At 39.3% G+C, this 19807-nt stretch overlaps 1 protein-coding gene across 2 annotated transcripts; it reads right to left on the minus strand.

The window, feature by feature from the left end:
• Window positions 1-3569: 3569 nt before the first annotated feature.
• Window positions 3570-19794, minus strand: NIPSNAP2 (nipsnap homolog 2). 2 transcript variants are annotated; one of them, XM_075168838.1, is made up of 10 exons: window positions 19712-19794; window positions 14025-14164; window positions 13901-13946; window positions 10922-11016; window positions 8868-8938; window positions 8319-8459; window positions 7871-7902; window positions 6506-6600; window positions 5573-5656; window positions 3570-4766 (listed from the first exon to the last, which is right to left on the minus strand). In XM_075168838.1, exons 1-10 carry the CDS (start codon window positions 19720-19722, stop codon window positions 4702-4704), a joined length of 780 nt encoding a protein of 259 aa, XP_075024939.1. In that variant the 5' UTR covers window positions 19723-19794; the 3' UTR covers window positions 3570-4701. The 2 variants fall into 2 exon arrangements, with proteins under 2 accessions (XP_075024939.1, XP_075024938.1); XM_075168837.1 differs by lacking the exon at window positions 19712-19794 and adding an exon at window positions 17431-17691.
• Between the last annotated feature and the right edge of the window lie 13 nt (window positions 19795-19807).

Raw genomic sequence — 19807 nt, forward strand, 5'->3', positions numbered from 1 at the left:
TCCAAGAAGCATATTTTAAGGCAAATGATATAGTCGTTCCCATACCTCAATAAAATACTTTAAACTAAACTCCAAAATGGTGATTTTGTAAAATTGTCACACTGTTTACTTAACTGTTTTATTTATTTAACAATGCCCCCCCCAACAACCTATAACTGGATGGAAGCTAATTCATCAACCTTTAAAAAAAAAGGTCTACGGATTAAGAAAATACTGTGAACCTTATCTAGTCTCTTCCTCTCCCTCGAGTGTGGATCAACCACCCTTAAACTGTTTGTGCTAGAAATAAGTCTAACCTGTTCTAAGTACTTCTCTGAGCTTCAGCTAACAAAGCCTAGTTTCTCAAGGATTTGTTTTTTCTGGCAGCAGTGCCTGATCCAAGAGGGTCCTTATACAGAACACACTTGACAAATGCTTTTTGTCAGCAAGTTCCCGACAACTCTTCTGAGCATGTCTTTTTAACCAGCTTTGCTGACATATCATGGTACTTTTATTTCCCTGACTTGTAAGAATCTCACCTCTGATAATGTGAAAAGCTTTACTAATGTTAAAATGCATGTCAGATCTTCCACTTCCTTCCATCCATGTAATACCATCACAGGAGAAAGATGGGTAGATATGACATGATTTGTCCTGGGAAAAAAAAAAAATCTATGCAGGCTCTTATCTTCTGGGTGCTTACAAACAGTCCCTGTATTTTTCTGGAAACTGAGGATTAGGCTGAGTGTGCTAATTCTCTTTCATCCCACCATGTATTTCATATATAGGAAGAGAAACAAAGTGATGTGCCTACCTTCCAAAATCTCACACCGTCTCCACAAGATAATCACAGGTTTTCACAACTTGCACTACATTTCCTTAATTTAATAAGATCAGATCAAGGTGCAGCGAGAGAGCCTCTGTCCAGTTGTTTAAGCATCACCAACAATTAAAATAAATACTGGTTCTGTCCACTCTGTGACATCATCAGAAAGGATGTAGTGGAAAGAGGTGTTAACAAAGCCCCAGACAGTGACGAATGGCAGCTCTCAGTGATGCCATCTAATGTTTTTGGCAAAAAAAATGAGGCAATAATTGCTTGAAGTTACAACAGCATTTAAATACTAGAGCAGTAGAAGGTTTAAAAGAAAAATCCAGAAACAGACTTCTGATGGCTTTTTAGAGAAAGGCAGACATATAAACAGCTATACTGAATATCTGTATACAGAATTTAAAACACTTCACAAAAGCCAAAACAGACAATAGTTGGCAGGCTGCTCACCAGAACTCTTCTGGGAGTATTAAAGATGATCTCTTTTAAATTCTTCCTGAGAAAATTCTCAGCCGGCTCCAAGGGCAGCTCATGTACAATCATGCTTTTGTTTAGTCAAGACTGCATGAGTAGAACAAGTATAAACTCTTTCTGCTCCCATTCAGTGCGTTCCTCTGAGATCCTAGAGTTAGGAAGCAGAAGTGTTTCTATTTGCTGCAGTTTTCTATTGAATTAAAAGGCCACTAAAAAAAAAATAAAATCTAACATCCAGCTAATCAGCTATAGGTACAGGCCCTGATACTACAAACATTGTGACACGCTTCAAGTATATGTAATTTCACTAATGCCACAGTCAGAAGACTCTGCAGGAGGCTCTGTGCCACAGAGATGTTAACATTCACAGCAGTATCTTCTGCCCGTCTCAGTGCTATGGAAACATGGCGTTGTGCCAATGGTTTCACAAGAGCTCTTTAGGTCTGACCGGTTTGAAAAAAAATACCACCCCCCTTCCACTGGGCAAATATCAAGCCTGACCCCTAGTCCAGGAGGTACCAAAAGGATTACTTAGCTTTGTGAGTGGCTAAGCTCTTTTGTCTGCAAAATACTGCAAAATAATAGGAGGGAATACAGCAGCGTGAGGGAAGTTTCAATGTTACAACCAAACTACCGATTTACCTGAACATATGCCATCACAGTAGAGCAAAGTCTGGAGAGTAGCACACGTTAGGCAAGTAATATCTGGTCTTCAGGTGGGTCTCCTAAGAGCACGGGGAGGCTCACCGCTTCATCGAAAGCCTTTTATTTTAATGTGATTATTCAGTGAGGCAGAATTGCTTTAAGTTATATATTCCATTTGCATAAGGGGACTTAAAAGAACAGTTTGCAGTCTTTTCTAGGAAGACTACAGGACAACTAAACTTGAGTTTTAATTGCATCTTCATTACAGTGGAACAAGAATTGATAATTACCAGAGACCCTTCCAGGCATTGTTCCCCACTTTCCAACCACTGGAAAGTGACTTCAGTTCTGGACTCTACAAATTCTGCTCTAAGAAAAGCTGAAGTATTGCTAGTCAAAGGAAGAAGGCAGACTTGGCCATGAAATTAAGGGGGAAAACCACAAGTGTTCACAACAGGGGAAAACCAACTTCAGAAAGGGCTCAGGCAAAGGGAAGCAGGGAAAGATTGGCATTTCTTATTTATCTACTGTGTTACGTTCAGTGAGTTTACATAGTTATCTGTAACTAAAATAACAGGAACTAATCTCTCCCTGATGACAGCCAGAGCACAAGTTTGAAGCTCAGAACGACAGGAGGCACATTCATAATACATTACAACACCACTAGTGGGAATTCAGATCACAGGTAGTGTATAAAGACTGGAGAGACTTGTGCCGTATGATGTCACCCTGCAGAGCATCCAGTTATTCCTTAGATTTCTTATTCATGCAAAACTTCATGGTCCTTAAACAACAAGAGCTCTGCCTGACTGAATTTAATTCCTAGTGCTCCCGGCTGGAGGTAAGAAACACCGATTGCATCAGAACCCACAAAATCCTGTAACTCCAAAAATGTTTTTTGCCTTTTGTCTCTGACTGAGATTGCTGGTTATGAGGGGTAAGTTACAAGAACAATTCTCTAGGAACAAGAAACATGGGAGGATACTGGGAGAAATAACAAGGACTGGAAGCTGATATTGTCATCCTTTTTCTCCTTTTGCAGCTAACCAGTAGTCCCAAAATGTCTGGAAAAATGACAGCCCCAAATGATAGTACTGCTCGTGACTGATATACACGAAGGAACAGCTGAAATCAGATACTTGGCCACTGAGTAAGCCAAACTGAGAACTGTAAGCTAGTACAGTACAGAATTTTGCTCAGTAAAATCCCATAATCAGTTAACAACAGGAGGAAAATATAAAACAGTCAAGAATCAGATCAAATATTGACTTTGTTCAAGATGAAATTCAAGCAAAGGCAAGAGTGCAGTGTATTTCACATGGGAAGAAAAGAAGAAATCAGACCTGAAAAATTAAACATAATTTGTGGAGAAAAATCGAAAGGAAAAATATTTTGCATTTATCACCACAGCACTTATGACTTCTAGAACACTTAGCAAACTGGGATGTAATGGAGATATTGTAAACTCATTTTGGAGAAGGAGAGCAGAATACTGGGAAATGCTGTCCCTGACACAAAGAAGTGATATTGGCTAACTAAGCTGAAATATTCTATGCAATTATTCAAATTTGCCATAATAAACACTGCAAGATGAGAGAAAACACAGGTGGTGCAATACATATAAGGTGCCAGTAAAATGTGAAAATTAAAAGGATTTTATTGACTGACATGTTCTTCCTGAAAACTCATTGAAATGTTCAAACTGGACATTCAGTAACTGATTTGTACATTCTGTATGTTACACTGATTCTTGTAGCCACTTCAAAGAGAGAATATTATTTTCACTTACAGGATGTTCATATCATTGCAGACACCGAAAGTGTTGATATATTCTAGTCTAAAAGTGAAACCAAAATAGAACTGGACGTAATGGTACACCGCTTTATGCCAATCCTATTGAGTCAACATGCGCCAGTTTCACACATCAATTCATACGTACCTACTGTACAGTTAGTGAAACACCCGACCAAGCATATGTCTGAAGTCATGGTTGCTTATTAAATTAAACCCCTTTTCCTAGACTTCCAAGTTTTTTGTAGAGATAAATGTACTTAACTGAACTCGATTCCCTGCAGAACGTTCAGACAACCACGTCTTGTCAGTACCTCTTTGAAAACCGTAGGTCATACTGCACAAAATTAATTTCAGGTGTACACAAACGTGTGATTAGTTTCAACAGGCTTCAAAGTCCTTGCAAAACAGAATGCCCTATTCTCTGTCCATAAGCTATCACCTGACAAACAGTATTATCCTCTATTAATGACTGCCTATTTGTTAATTTAGAGCTACTTACTGATTTCAGGCCTGCTGGAACAGCTAGGTGTATTTCAGAGCTGCCTGAGGGCTTCAGAGCTTCTAATTTCAGAACTCCCACATTTGTTTTTAAAATCTGCAGTCATTATAATGCTACGCAAAGTCCACAGCAACTGTAATGCTCCATTCTGTTGCTGTTACTGAACACTGGGCATTGCCTATGTAGCAGAAGATATTAAATACTGTATGCCATACCTAACCTGAGGAGCTGTCTCACAGAGGAACTCATGTATGTCTTTGTACTTGTTTTCAATTAACCAATCTTTTAACCAATTTCTTTTTTTCCTGGTACAATCCTAAGAGCAAAAGGTCATTAGATTCTGAAGAAAAGAGGTCTCTTTTATAAGCTCAATACAGTACTTTTATATTCCAGACTATGATATACAATGTATACCATAAATTAATTTAAGACAAATACTTGTCATTTTATCTATGTAGGCACAAGTAAATCAGTGACTTTACTGAAGCGGAGAAATCTTCAATGGTATCATGATTCTGGATTCCATTTCCTGAATAAGGGGCACTGAAAAAAATTGAGACAGGGTTTAATTTCACTAACAGAGATCATTAGCAGTTCTGCACACTCAGTTTGAACAGATATTACTGTCTTCAAATTACTCTCCTAGCTAGTGCATGCCAAGTCATCAGTAACCACCAACATTCCTGTAACTGAAGCATAGTAGTTTTGAGGACAAGTGATTTTTTAGTATAATCTGTCTGCTCCTTTGAAGACAAATATTTCTATTCCTTTTCACCATAATGAAAGTTATCTTACATTTTTCTGGTATACTTCCTTTGAAATGTACCCTATGGAACCAAAATCTGACATGCTTAGCATACTTTTGTGAGTTTTGTTATGAAAGCTATCTTTGATCTCAAAGACCTCCTGGCTTCTAGTTCCAAAGTCTAAATTCCCTTTTCAAAGGAATGCATTTAACAAGGCTCCCGTATTTCATGAAATATTAGAGGTAGTAACGTAATATAAAGATACATTTCACTATTGGTGCCCTAAATTTTTGGACACAAACTTAAGCATTTACACAAATCTGTTCCTTCTACGGGAGAGGTGCTTGTATAAAAATTTACTATTAATGTAGCAATTTTTTAGCAATTAGGCAACTTTTCCAAGTTTGTACGATCGATTGCAAAATTCACTTTACAGCTTAGTGAAATGTCCCTCCTTTCCCTTACAGTAGAAAAACTGACACACAGACACACACACACACCAGAGGTGCAAAACTTTTTATCATTGTGCAATGTACTGAAGAACAAAAATGATGGCACGCACAAAAGTCTACCTCCAGCATTCCAATGAAGTTAATAGGTTACCTGTGTAATAGACTAGTTCATCCCAACCAGGTTTATGCCATGCAGCGTTCCTTATATCTTCTCTGGTTTGGAGATCTCTGTAAGCTGGTGAGGGAAAACAACAAGCACAAAGCTTAGAAGTAACTCCTTTTCCTCCTACACATGAACAGCTCCCTTAAAAGTATTCTAGTGCGTAATTAGGAGGCTGCAAACACTGGGAAGGAAAAAAGTCAGTTGTTCTTCTCCACAAAAAGGAAAAGCTCCCAAACCAACGCAAGCAGAAGGAACCGAGGAAGAGAGAGAATGCTTAGACACAGGTAAGACAGATAATGCAACAGAGTACAGTTCTACATGAGTGGCGTCAAATTTCTAATGCTGGCATGTAATATTCTGAATTGTCGAGATATGAAGATAACACTGCATATTTTCTAAAATAAATATTAGACAATGAATTTCTTCAAGTTGAAACAATCCTAACATGTGAAAAGCAGCTAAGCATTTGTGGAGACTAACATGCAGAGAAAGCCAAAATACCATGATGCAGTAACGTAAATAAATGCTTGACTTTCCTTTTTGTAGGTGTGGTGTATGTGATGCTTGAAACTAAACTGTAAAAACCTGACTTCAGCATGAATGGGGATCGAGAAAAGAGATGGCAGGACATGGCTTGTCATGCTTATGTTATTGAAAGCAAACAAGTAGTCCCTAAAAAGAAAGGGCCATGAGAAACTGTTGATGGAAACAGAATAAAACATGAAATGTTCACTTCTGCTTGCTTGTTTGAAGAATAAAGTTACCTACACAAAAATTAAGAAAATCACACTGTTGATGTAAAACAAAAAAAACCCTTTTAAGACATTCCTTTGCCTTTTGTAAAAACCTTGTCTCCTAGGCAAAGTCAACAGTCTGTTAGGGACTGATTCAGTGAGAAAAAAGCAGAGAACACAAATTTACCCCAAAGGTGATGAACCATATACAGCTGTCCAATTTGTGAGAAAAATCCTCCAACTGCTTCATTATTATCCTGTCGGAAACGAATTGCACGAGCCCTACAGAAGAGCAAAGCAGCCATTAAAAACAGCATACCTGGGTAGGAAATAAGTGATAATTGAAAGGAAAACAGAGTTGAAAGGAAGCCAAAATGTTAAACAGCATTTGCAGTATACTTCAGCAATTAAAAATAAGAAAAAAATCTGCAATACACTGATTTTCAGCACTAAATAATTAAAATATACCTATACATCTTATCAGAATGAGTTAAAATTGGAGGCCTACAGTTTCACTAGGCTGTGCATTTATCATTCAACGTTAGATTCAGTATAAAGATAATTGCGGGAACAGTGTAAAGTGGCAGGCCATTTTTATAGCAGGTTCTTCTAAAGCTAAATCCTTGAGTCTCAGCCATATCATCTTTGCCACACTCATTTACCACAGATTTTGTGGTAGTGGAATACAACCTGTTTATTCAGATAGACCTTTGCTATGCAGCTGTCCTATGCAACACTCCATGATTTGCTGTGTAAATGAGATCAGTATTTCTCTTAACTATAAATCTGTTGCATCTTCTAAAACAGATTGGCTACCACTATAGATATGCCTATTTTATAAAAATGCTAAATTCAATTTACTTTATTCAAATTACTGTAATTAAATAAATTATATCAATGACACGTCTAAAAATCCGAGTCCTCACCTTTGTCAAAATAGTTGAAAATACTCCAAATTGTTTAACTATCAACCATTAGAATTGCAAGGACAGTGAATGTAAATTGAAAGAAACTTACACTGGTTTTAAATAAGACAAAATCAAAAGCATATACTCAACAGAAGACTGTCTCAAATGCTTTTAACCTATGTATCAAAATACGAACGTGCTGCTCAATAGCTTTTCAAGAAGCAACTTGACTTTTAAAGATTAAAAGAGTCCAGATTTAGCCCATTTAAACCAAAAGTAAGTCAGCTTCTAGTGAAAGTTGTGAAAGATCAACACAGTCCCAAGGAGTTAACTGCCACCCTTCACTAAGCAGTGCTTTCTGCTGAAAATAAATGGTTTCTGCTATATTACAGCAAACTAAAAGGGTTATGTGAAGGAAAGCCAAACCACAGAGCCCACAAGGTTGGTTGCACACAAAATTCCTCTTTCTTTCCTCAAAGGATAAATTAAGGGTCAAAGAACTATCTTACAAGCTGCCTAAGTACCAAAGCAGGCCATTAACTGGGTGACTGAAATGCTTTGGTACCATTCTGCCATCTCCACTTCATGATTTTTAAACATACATCTCTCAAATAGGAGAACGCAAGAGCTAAAGCAACACTTACCAGTAATTTCCCCACTCAATCATTGTTCCAGGCTACAAAAACAAAACAAGACTGTTAAAAACGTAGTTTAAAGAAAGTTAGAATACTTGGACAGTTTTCACAATATTTACGTTTGGAAAATACTATGTATTAACAAAAATAACTTCCTTCAAGTGATAAGCATATTATAATCAGCTGTAATTACTCTGTTTACTTACTGTATTGCTTCTTAGTCATTTGCCTGAAGTTTCCTTCAAAGGAAAACACAGGGTTTTCAGCCCTGCAGATATTAGTATCTTGTTGGAGCCTGCCTTCATTTTGGACCCCACACTTTGAGAGCAACAATGACTCAGACATCAGCTTTGATAAGAACCAGATTTTTAAGATGAGGTCTGTTTTCCATTTACATGCTTTGAACATTTTACGACAGCATAGAGCATAAAAAATAAAAAGAAAAATTTAAACTTACTCTAAGTTGATAGGATCTCAGTTCATAAATATTAGGCCCCTCTCTGGGAACAGGTTCATTCCAGAAACTAAACTCCAACAATAATTGGTTCTTGCGCGAGAGAAGCATGTTACCTCTTTCTTTGCGAAACTCTGTGAATTCCTAAAAAACAATGTGATTACTGTCAAACTGTGTATTATGTTTCAACAACAAAAAGCAGTACACCATATGGTGGCTTAGATTTTTTTTTTTTTGAATGCTATCTTAGGGTTTTAGGACATTGCAATCCTTTAAATTGTAAAGGTATCTAAATTCCCCTGGCATGTTTGAAAATTTCAAGTGGCACGTGTACACAGCATCAAGTGTGCTTCATGAAGTATTCAGGTATTAAACCTCAGTATTTCTGAAGATGAGAATAAACCCTTTTCCAAAGAGGTTTCTAAGTTTGTACAGGAAGTGATGAGATATTGAAGTAAAAGCACGTATCCAAATGTGCAGTTTTTTGCTCTCACTATTCTTTGTTCTCTTCTGAGTAAAATAACAAATTCTAACAAAATCAATGCATTTAACCTTATTTTGACGGAGTTTACTCATTACTTCATTGAGAGCTGGATAGCCTCCCTCATATCTCCATAGATGAACTGAAACAGAAAAAAGGAAGCTTTTTCAGGGATGCCACAGACCAGTGCTAAATCTTATGGAATATCACAGTATAAAATGCTCTTTATACTACAGAATTATACAAAAATATAAATCAGGTAACAGGTTTAAAAATAGATTTTCATTTAAGAAAGCACTACACATTTGAACATTCTAAGAATAATGGAATCATCTATTTTTTGAAAAGGGTTCTCTTGGAAAGTTTTGCAATCTACTCTGAAGATAACAGGGAAATTTCTGAAAGGACTTTTTGTTGCCATGCTAGTAAGATGTGATGATTTTACATGACAGTAGTTGAAATTGAGATTCAATTTAAGAGGATGACTTAATTCCAAAAATGTATTTTATACCAATTTCATCTAAGAGCAATAGAGGGGTAGACTTTTTAGTTCAGTAAATTACTCAAGCACAAAGAGCAACACGCTTTCTGTAGAACATGAAAAATGATGCAAATGTTATTTTTGAGGTAAACATTACATTAAAGAAAGTAGAAAATATCTGAACATGCTAGAATTGTTACATTTGCTAGGATTTTCCCCACAAAAACAATTTCAGAACAGGTATCTACATTTGATTTTTTTCAAAGCATTCTCTCTTTAATAAATCATAATAAATCCCTTTAATAAATCATAACAAGATTTATTTACAAGCACTTAATATGGCAAGGCAATAATATTTCACCTCAGAGAGTCACAAAAGCTATTTTCTCTCCTCTAAAGCAGTCCTGTGCCTCTTCTAGGAGAGCGAACTGGAGACTAATGTAAGGCACTTCACTATGATAGTAGCCTCATCCAGTGCGCCTGCTTCTGCTGTCTTATCCCCAGCGCAAAATTGATATATCGACCTAATATTAACACAGCCTGGGCACAAGTACTGAACAAGTCAAAACCCCATAATCTGCTTTATTACACTGCTAGAACTGTTGCAGTAACATTTTCAAGGCAGGCTATGGATGCAATTACAGATACACTCTGTGTTAATATGTCACAAAAGCAACGAATGAGACTTGGCTAAGATATTTTCATTTCGATTGCCTTCATTCCCCAATTTCCCTTCAACTTTTAGAATTGTTTCTCAGACATTGTTTGGTTTATCTACTGTTATTTCTTCGCATTTGTTCAGTGTCAATATTGCAATATGCTGTGAATGCAGGAAAAATTAATGTGTACATGAATATATTTTTCAATAACGAAGCAATGACATTGATACTAGCATAGCTCTAACCATGGAGCTACATTACAAACTACATAACAAGTATCAGCACACCACTCTGCTTTCGTGGCTTCCCATTCCTGCAATTTCCCAGAGCTTAGGAAATTTTTCAGGTTTTCTCTCTACACTAGACTCTTTGTAGTTACCTCTGTAGCAGCTCTTCAGTAATTTCTAGTTCCAATATATTTGCAATCTGCATAGTTAGGCAGTATCCTTATATGCACATGAACAGAAATATTTTTACTTTCCTCCAGTAAAGGCCTAGCTTATTGTTGAGTTAACAATGCAATCATTTTTTCAGATGACGTGAATGATTTACATTTCATTACCATACAGCAATTACAGCATGAAAGTCTGAGTAAAGCTTTTATACTGGCCAATGCAAAATAAACTCTGTCTTTGTAAGCCTTTGCCTTTACCCTAAATATTCAGAAGCATGATCTGTGCCCGCAAAATATTACAGGACCACTTTTTACAAGCATTTCCCAAAACTGTTAATCTACCACCCAGAAAACATTACAGTGTATTAACAATAGGACAAATTTTAGGAATTAATGCTTTACTGTCAAACTCAACAAAAAAAGCAAGCACTGTAAATGTTAATATGACTAGTGATAATTGATGCACACACCCCCTCACTGTATACATTGCTAAAGGTTTACTGTCAACAGAGATGATTTAAAGAGAAGAAACCTGCCAAGCACATGTTTCACTTTTATGGTTTTACATTCTGTTGTACTTCTATCTCCTACCAGCCTGATCTTGCTCTCCGTACCACGTGTTCCAAGTCCCCACCAGTGCACATGGGTAGTGTTTTTCTTCATGAATCTTTGGCAGCACCTCTTGACTTGAAAACAAGGAATACAAACACTATGTTGCATTTCCTTCAGGGAGGCTACAGTTGATATGTATAACAAATCACCACACGTTTATCATTATGGTATGAAAATTCACAAGCTCTACTTTTCAGAAGAGAAAGCTGATATACAAAAATCTGCTATACATGGGAAAGATAGCTACAACACTATGAAAAATTAAGGTAAGTGTTACCATTTCTTAGACTGTATGACAAATACACAGCATGGTAGAATTCTTTCGATGCAATAAATTATGTCTATCACCTAAAAGGTTATCCAACACATTAGGAAAATAAGTATCAGGATGTCTCACTTATAGAAAATGCAGCCTAACTACATGGGTGATTTGCTTCAAGAAAAGCTTTTCTTTATCAAGAGAGGTAGAATATACAAAAATAGGAAAAGACACTCTTCTGTACCAGTTACAATGCTATTAATTCTGTTGAGCTGAGTGAATAAAAGTAAGTATTTCGATAGATCAAATGATGACTGTACTTCATAGTATGCAGCCTTACCGCTTTCTACCATTTCAGAAAGTGGTCTTAGTTTGAGGCAACTTACCCATTGAAGCACACAGTGAAACTGCCTTAAAAATACCTCCAACACAAAATTTCTGTTTGACTATTTCCAGTATTTCTAACATTTTTTCAAACTTTAAAAATGGCCTACATTAGCATGTAGGAAATTAAGTTTCCTACATGAGCATGTAGGAAATTACGTTTTACCAATTGCTGACTCAGTTAAGACAGCTTTCATTGCACTGTACTTTGATGAATAAGTCAATTAGTCTGGTTGAACTTTGCCTTTTAATATTTTTCCCTGAATAATTACCACTCTTACTCAGTTTGGCTCATAGGCAATGAGTCTCTGCACAGTATCAAGTAATAGGAAGTAGGCTGGTCTTGGGTTGAGAGTCATTAGATATGAGTTTTCCTCTTGATTCTGCCACTGACTTTCTAGACAACCTTGAGCAAATCTCATTACCAATTTGTACCTCAAGATTTCTCACTACATAATGTAAATAATATGATAGACTGACTCTCCAGGTATGTTTTCAAGGATGTTTCACCATCAGCTCGTTTTTGCAAAGCAAAAGGAGATTCTAGAAAGGCAGCTTTAAACAGGAATGTTAAATTATTACAATAACCCTAAAATATATTTTGTTGCAAATTATAGAACAAAATGCCCACAGAATACCTTATGAACACCGTCTTTTTCCTTTTTAAAAATAACTGTTCCTAATTCTTCAGAAGGGGTCCTTAACCACAGCGATTCATAAAGTACTCTCATAATTGTCTTCATTACATTATTTCTTTATTAATACATGATGACTAATCCTTATTCTGATTTCATACAGAATACGGAATTAACCTGTTCATCGTTAATTTAGGGAGAGGAAGGAGGGAAGTTCAGAGAGGCTTAGTTTTTTTATTACACCATTCTTAAGTTTTCTCCTTCCCTGGAATACTTAAATTTGCTTTGGTTTGTAAAGAATAAATCTAACCACAAACACTTCATCTGATTGCTGTCAGCAGTTTCTTTCTTTGCTGTTGTCTCTTTCCTTGAAAATAAAAGCCTCTGCTTTCACTCAACATTTAGGTAGCTTGTGAGGTAAGACAGAGAAGTGGTTCCACGTCCTGTATAATTGGACATGTTTATATTAAGCTTTTAAACAGAAAGCTGGTTGAACTCTAATTGTGTTTCTCTGTGTATTTATTTTTTTAAACAAAAAAGCTAAAAATACCTTATGATTGAATGTTACTGTAGTGGATTTCTGTGTTTGTACAGCAAGGAAAACAGTTTTGGTTATCTAGATCCATTTCAAAGCTGAACACATGAAGGCACAGAGATGTTAGACGACCTACTCATTGCTGTACAGCCAACCAATAACAAAGTCGAGGACATAATCTGGGAGTTGTGAACTTCTTCCCCACCCTCCAGCCCAGCTGGTTCTCACCAATACACCACACTTAAAAAATTGGTTGCAATAGGGTATCGTTATGCTAAGAATGTTTTATTTAACTGACGACGATCACTGTCAGTGAGAAAGCACTGCTGTTTCAAAACGTGTGAGGTTCGCTATGTTTCCAAATTTAAACATAGAGTTCTTGAAAAGGCAGTTGTTCTGGCTACAGGGGAGTGATTATGTAGGCAGAATAGGACTAATATTTCTGCAATGTCATCCTTAAAGCAGTAAATTTAAAATGTTTACCAATTCATACATTTTATAAAGCTGTAACTTTTTGGAAAACCCGTAACAGTACTGCTCCCTTCGGAGGATATCACCCCAATGCAAAGATCCTATCCAAGGATTTGCATAGCTCTTTAACAGTAGTTCTCAGTAACATTACTTTTGTAGAAGGATATAGATGAGCTGAGAGAAAGTCAACCCCTGGGTTTTTAAAATCTCCTCAACGTTATACTTCAATTTAATACTGGCATGTAGTTCTACTTACCGGTGATCTCTCCCTTTCCTTCCTGTACGCAGACAATAACCTCCCTCAACACACTGCTACATGGCAGCTGGAGTGGGACATGCTAGCATTCCAGGATCTACCCGTATGGAGCAGCAATTGTAAGACAACTAAGGGAAGGGGGAGAGCTGTTCCAACAAATGTCACCAATGTTTTCACAAAAGGCATCATCCTAAATTGCAGCTTAGGAAAAGAGGGAAGGCACGGGTGTGAACTGGGTAAAGTAAATTTTTGCCATTTCCCTCCAAGAATAACATGATCTATTTACCATCATATCCTGAAAGTAAAAGTGGAATTTTTCCACCTCCCCTCTAAATAATCACGATATTTGCCAATTTTCAGAACAGCTTGTGATCAAATCAACATGTCTAAAATGCAAAACCATAATACGCACACTTACCAAAGCTTGTTGTAGGCGTCTAGACATTCTGGTTTTACATTGTGAACTGAAACAACAACATTAGGTGAGAAATGCAGGAACAGAATAAAGAAATGGTAATGTTAAATATAAAAATATCACTCACTCTGTAGTTTATACAGACTGCTGGTCTCTCTTTTGGCTAGAAGGTTGGAGTGAGCATCTTTCCTTGGATCGACTTTGCGAACAAATAGCGATTTTAACCAACTGTCTTCACGATGTCTGCTAGCTGAAGATACCAGTCCCCTACATATTAACAAGTACATTATACTGTCACTGAGCGTGTCTTGAAAAAGCCCACAACACAGGGAAGATAGGCACAAACAAGTTTAATGCAAACAGTATCATAACACACAGTTACATACACGTCTATTACTAAAACCTTCCGCTGATCCTAGCAAGGTAGAGGCAGTTTCTTCCCCACTGAGATTTACCCTCCCACAAACCATTTTACCTGACACAGAGCTGAACTGTTAACCATACACTATTCACTTTTACTTTTTGTGCACATAGCAGGGAATGGGTGGATGGCTGCTTTTGCTGCCTATTTATCTTCTTTTTAATCAAGTGTCTTTGCTCAAAAAGACTGGGTCTGTCCTGATGTACACAGACAAGAGTGAAAAAGAACAAAAAGACAGTGTGCATAAGGAAAAATTCGTACAATGTAAATAGGAAAGTAAGTGCCATATGCTCCTATGTTGCTTAAATATAGCTCTAAAAAAGGAAAAGTTAAACAGCGCCACCTTTCAAGTGAAAAAATATAATGAAAGTCTAATTTGAAAAAAATTACAAGTGGCAGGAAACAAACAGCCTGCAAATATTTCAATTCCAAATTCTGGCAACTCTACTGTGTAGGGGTACAGATCCACATTCTTTGTACAACATTCACAATTTCCCTTTCTCTGAAACAGAAGAATTTCACTGTCTTTTTTTATCTAATCTTTTTGCAGTTTCTGCAAGTACACTTCCAAAATAATACCACTTTCCTTTATATCACAGAGTACGCAAAACATTACAATTGAGAACTGTGCTTTTTTAAAATGATGTGTTAAAGGAATTATTCTTCTCTTTTCCAGCTGACAGAAGACACCTCAATCACCAAAAACTGTGCAGAAGCACAAGAAAGCTGATGTACTTAACTGATTCTCTACAATATATGACAGGGGACCCCAAGTTCAAATGTTTTTTCTTCTTTCTCGTAAGAAGCACTTCCTTCAATTTGCCTCTTTTGGTATGGGGTTTCTGCTGAAATACTAAAATATTTCTCTGACATACTAAAAATGTGTCACTACAGCTGAAAATTTAAACCTTTTCCTGCCTCAGAAGTCAACTTTTCACCCTTAATTACTGACTAGGAGATCCAAAAGATAGCTATCAATCTCGAGCTATAAAGCTGTCTTCCAGATATCAAAAGCTTGTAACAATCATTCAAGTAAAAAAAAAAAAAGGGGGGGGGAACAAAAATCTCAACTTCCTTCGGGAAAAATATCTTCATGAACACGCCTGTCTATTATACAAAAAAAGTTCACACTAGCAGTGTTTTTCAACAATCAACCTTTTAGTCCCAATGTCTGAAAATAACATAATGAACTGGTTCACCCTGTGGAAGCAGGATGGAGGAAAGGAAAAGTATTTCATAGCAGAGAAACAATACAACCAGAACAACTGCAGCTGAGATGACCTTCAATGTTAAGAAGTAATTGGTAAATACCTTATTGGTGTATTTATTGAAAATGGTGCCTTCTTTGGCCCTAGGCAAACACACAAACATGTTACTGTGCTGAAAGCTAAGCAGCTATTCCTGAGTAAAAGCATTTAAAAGGGCATTCCACAGTAAGGCTGTTGCTAAAATAGAGGGTATGCAGCTGCCTGGAGTAGACGTATCTCTGATCTCAGCTGAAGGAAGTGAGGCACAGGTGATGGCAGCTGTGTTGTCACATCTACATCAGGTGCCACAGGAACACAAGCTGTCCCAGATGATAGGGAGTAAACCCCACCTAATAAATCCAAGTTGTTTTAAAAAACTCCCTTAAAGTAAGCACTAATGCTTGCTGGACAGCAAATGGGGCTTTAGGAAACAGAACTCAATCTCAGTCCTGCAGTGCTCATTTTTTCAACTCAGATCTGTAAATTATCATCATTTCCTCCCCTTTATTAAAGGGAGTTAGCAAACTAATATTCATAATACTCTTCTATGAGGATTATTGTTTGCAGAAAACTTTGAAATGAGAGAGACAAATAATCATGATGGTTTTTTTGTGAACTCTCCCCGTTCCTGTTTTAAACAGCTTGCAGTGATGCCTTTTGTCTTGCACAGGGGCTGCTGCCCATTCTGAGGCTTGAGACTGCAGCTTTCCCTGTTTCAAAGAAAGGGAGGGAAAAATGTGTGTAGATCCACCCCCGCTTGGGCGCTTGTCTCCAACACCCAGGAGGCATGTATGTCTATTCTCTATACCCAAGACACATGTGTGCACATGTGCCCCGAGAGCTGTGTATGTGTGTGCGTGTATGTGTGTGCACCCTTGCTACCCAAGAGGCGTGCATGTGTCTGACCCTTCACACATCAGACATGTGGGCACGCAAATGTTTGCACCCCAAAACTTGATGGATGTTTGTGCATGTGCCCTGATGCCTGGGGGTCGTATGCACGTGCACACACATCCCAGCTCCTAAGGGAAGTATGAACACAGGTGCCCTGACACCCAAGGGGTGCACACACATGCTGTGGTCCATGTGTAGCTGTGCATCACGAAGGCAGGAAGATGCTGGTGTGCGCAGTCACGCACCCTGACACTGGAGGAAACACGGATGTTGGGTAAGGGTGCAACCTGGCACTGTGAGTGTGAAGCAGTTGTGCGTCCTGACACCGAGGGGTGTTGTTGTGTGTGCAGCCATGCACCCCAACACCAGAGGACGTGTGATGCAGGGTGGCCATCTACCCTGTTGCTTGGCGGAGTTGGGATGTGGAGTAGCTGTACACCCTGATCCTGGAGGGATATTTGGGTGCAGAGCATCCACATACCCCTACACCAGGAATACATGTGTGCAGGGTGGCTGTGCACCCCAAAACCTGGCGATACATGGCCGTGGGGTGCCTGTGTATCCTGTTGCCTGCACGGGTGGGGTGTCCGTGCAGCCTGAGCCCAGGGGATAGGCGGCAGGGGGTGACGGGCACCCCGTCCCCAGCGGGGCAGGGGAGGGGTGCGGCGCGGCAGGTCAGCGGCGCGGCCATCATCCCTACCCAGGGGCGGACTTGGGGGAGGGAGGGAAAGGGGCTGGCCTTGGGGCCCATGACCTTGAAGGACAGTCCGAGCGGGTCGCACTCCCCGCCCCACGGGAGGGCCGCGGGCCCGGCCCGTCAGCTGCCCCGGCGAGCGGGGCGCCATTTCGTCAGGAAAAGGGGAGGGGGGGGCTCTACGCGGCGGGGCGAGTTGAGGCGCGGGCGGCATCGGCTCCGTCTCCAGCCTCCCTCGGAGGCCCTCTCCCGCCCGCCTCACCCCCTCAGGGCTCACCTGAGGGCCAGGCCGCCGCCGGGCGGGAGGCGCGGCACGGCGCTGGCTCCCGCCAGGCTCCGCCGCAGCAGCACTCGCGCCGCCATCTTGCTCCGGCCGCCTCCCTCCTGGGCCGGGAGGGTGGGTGGGGGGGTGAATGATGCAGCGCCGCCGCCGGACGCGAGGGGCGCACCGCCGCCGGGGGTGGGGGGCCGGTGGTCCCCCGGCCACGCCCCCCGCGAGGGGGAAGCCACAGGTGCGCATGCGCGGAGTGCCCCGGCCCGGGACCCCCCTCCCTCCCCCGGCTGCTCAGCGCTTGGGGTGCCCCCAGCCCTGGTTTAGGGTCTCGCCTGAAAAACACTAAGCAAGAGCCCAAGCATTTTTTGAATCGTATGCAAAAACTTGTTTCGTATTCCCCAGATAAATTTTTCACTCACGCATAGTTGAAATGTTTTCTTCACACTGTTCCATCTCCAGCAGTATTTAATTTGGCTAAACTGGTTGTGTGTGCTACCACCAAACCCTTAAATAACTTTAAATTAAGAATAAACTTATAATTAGGCTAATAGTTAAAGGTCAGTTCTAAAAGCAACTAGCCAATAAACATAGAAAACAAGTTAATGAGCAAACCTTCTCTTTCTACACAGCACATACGCAGTTTCCATTGCCATTTTATGATTTTTATACCAGCAGTCCGTGACAGCTAGCATCTGCAACGTGCTTTAACATCAGTAAAGTACAATGTTTGTGGTGCCTCTTTAAAAACCAGTTTAATCTACAATTGCCATCATTCTTTTAAAAACAAGTTGCACTTCACACTATGTACATTTAATCACATTTTGATCTGACAGCATGTTGAGTTCTCGAGCAACCCTCTGAGAGCCTACCGGTAAACTGACAAAAACTGACAACCTTCTGTGATGAATCAACCTTAGAAAAAATAAGACATTTTCACAGCTACTCAAGAAAAATCACAGGAAATACAGGGAAAGAAGATTTACTTCCCCAATTAGACATAGATGCAACTCATTAACCAAACAGGAAACTTTTTCTATTTCTTATAGACATTATATGCCTAGTTGTTAGAACACTCATATCCCAAGTACTGAGGGTCAAGTTCCTTTACCGCCTGCTTGGATACCACTTAACTGTATTTCCTACAGCCAGGGCCTGGGTCTGATTTCTCTCAATCTCTGCTAGGGATGAAGTTTCACATTTTACATTCACTCAGGCAGGAGTCAGAGCCCAGGTTTCCTTCCACTTCGATGAGGGCCTTAATCAGCCAGCTACAGTTACTAAGTAATTTACATAAACCTAAACTACTTCAACAAACATATCAACAAGAATAACCTACAGCCATATGTTTAAGACACTTCCTCAAAGTCAGAGACCATGTTCACATTACTGATTTACACAGAGACATTTGAATCAAGGTGTCTTGACATCCCAGCTTATTGATCTGACATGCAGGACAGTACTTGAGGATTAGCAATGCAAGGGCAGTATTTTTTGGTTTGAAGCACTGAGGAAAATTTAAGTTTCTCATTCTTCCTGGCCCAAATAATTGGCAGAGTTCAACTGGATAGTTAGCAGTCTGCAGGCAGCTGGAACTGATTTTGTGCAGGTGAAGGAAGTTAAAGGGCAAATGATTTACACCACTCCAAAAATGGAAGAGAACACAACTGATAGCTTGCTAGTGTAAGCTGGCTTAGTTTCTTAAAGATAGATATTTTAGGTCAGAGGAACTCTGTTCAGATACACATTGTTTAGCTTCTGATCTTAAACAGAGACCAATGACATAGGTAGACACTTCAAAAAGGATTTCTCATAGCTTTAATATACCACTCTCCCCTCCGTACAGGGACATGGAATGCTGTTCCCACAAATGCTAGGTTTTGAGGCAGATGCCACTTTAGACCTGAATGAAAAGTCAGCAACACAAGGCTGCTGCAACAGCTGCACACTCTTAGTTTGCTTTACATCCTGGAAGACAGGACACAAAATCCCCAGAGCTGTAGCAGGATAAAGTGATCTTAAATCATTAACTGCTATGGCCTTCTAGTTTCATATTAAAGGATGAAGCAAATCAGTACCTGTATCTCTCCCAAAATATGTTGTTTTAATTAGCTTTTCTGATGGGACTAAATCTAACTGTCTTTACTTCTACTTTTTTGGCTTTGTATTCTCATCAGCTTCTATTTCCCGCTGGCAGTTCAAAGAGATTCATCTCTCCCAGAACGAAATACTTCCTTTGGACAGGTTACAAAGGCAACAATGCTAAGCTACCCAAAGCTTTTCTCACCTTACTGCCATTATAAAGGCAAGTGGCCATGGTTTTGTTAGAGATTTTGGAAGTCAGAAGATACTGCAATGTGGTATGAGCGACTGTAAGAGGAAA

Source organism: Calonectris borealis, chromosome 19, assembly GCF_964195595.1.
Source record: "Calonectris borealis chromosome 19, bCalBor7.hap1.2, whole genome shotgun sequence".
NCBI classification, from domain to species: Eukaryota; Metazoa; Chordata; class Aves; order Procellariiformes; family Procellariidae; genus Calonectris; species Calonectris borealis.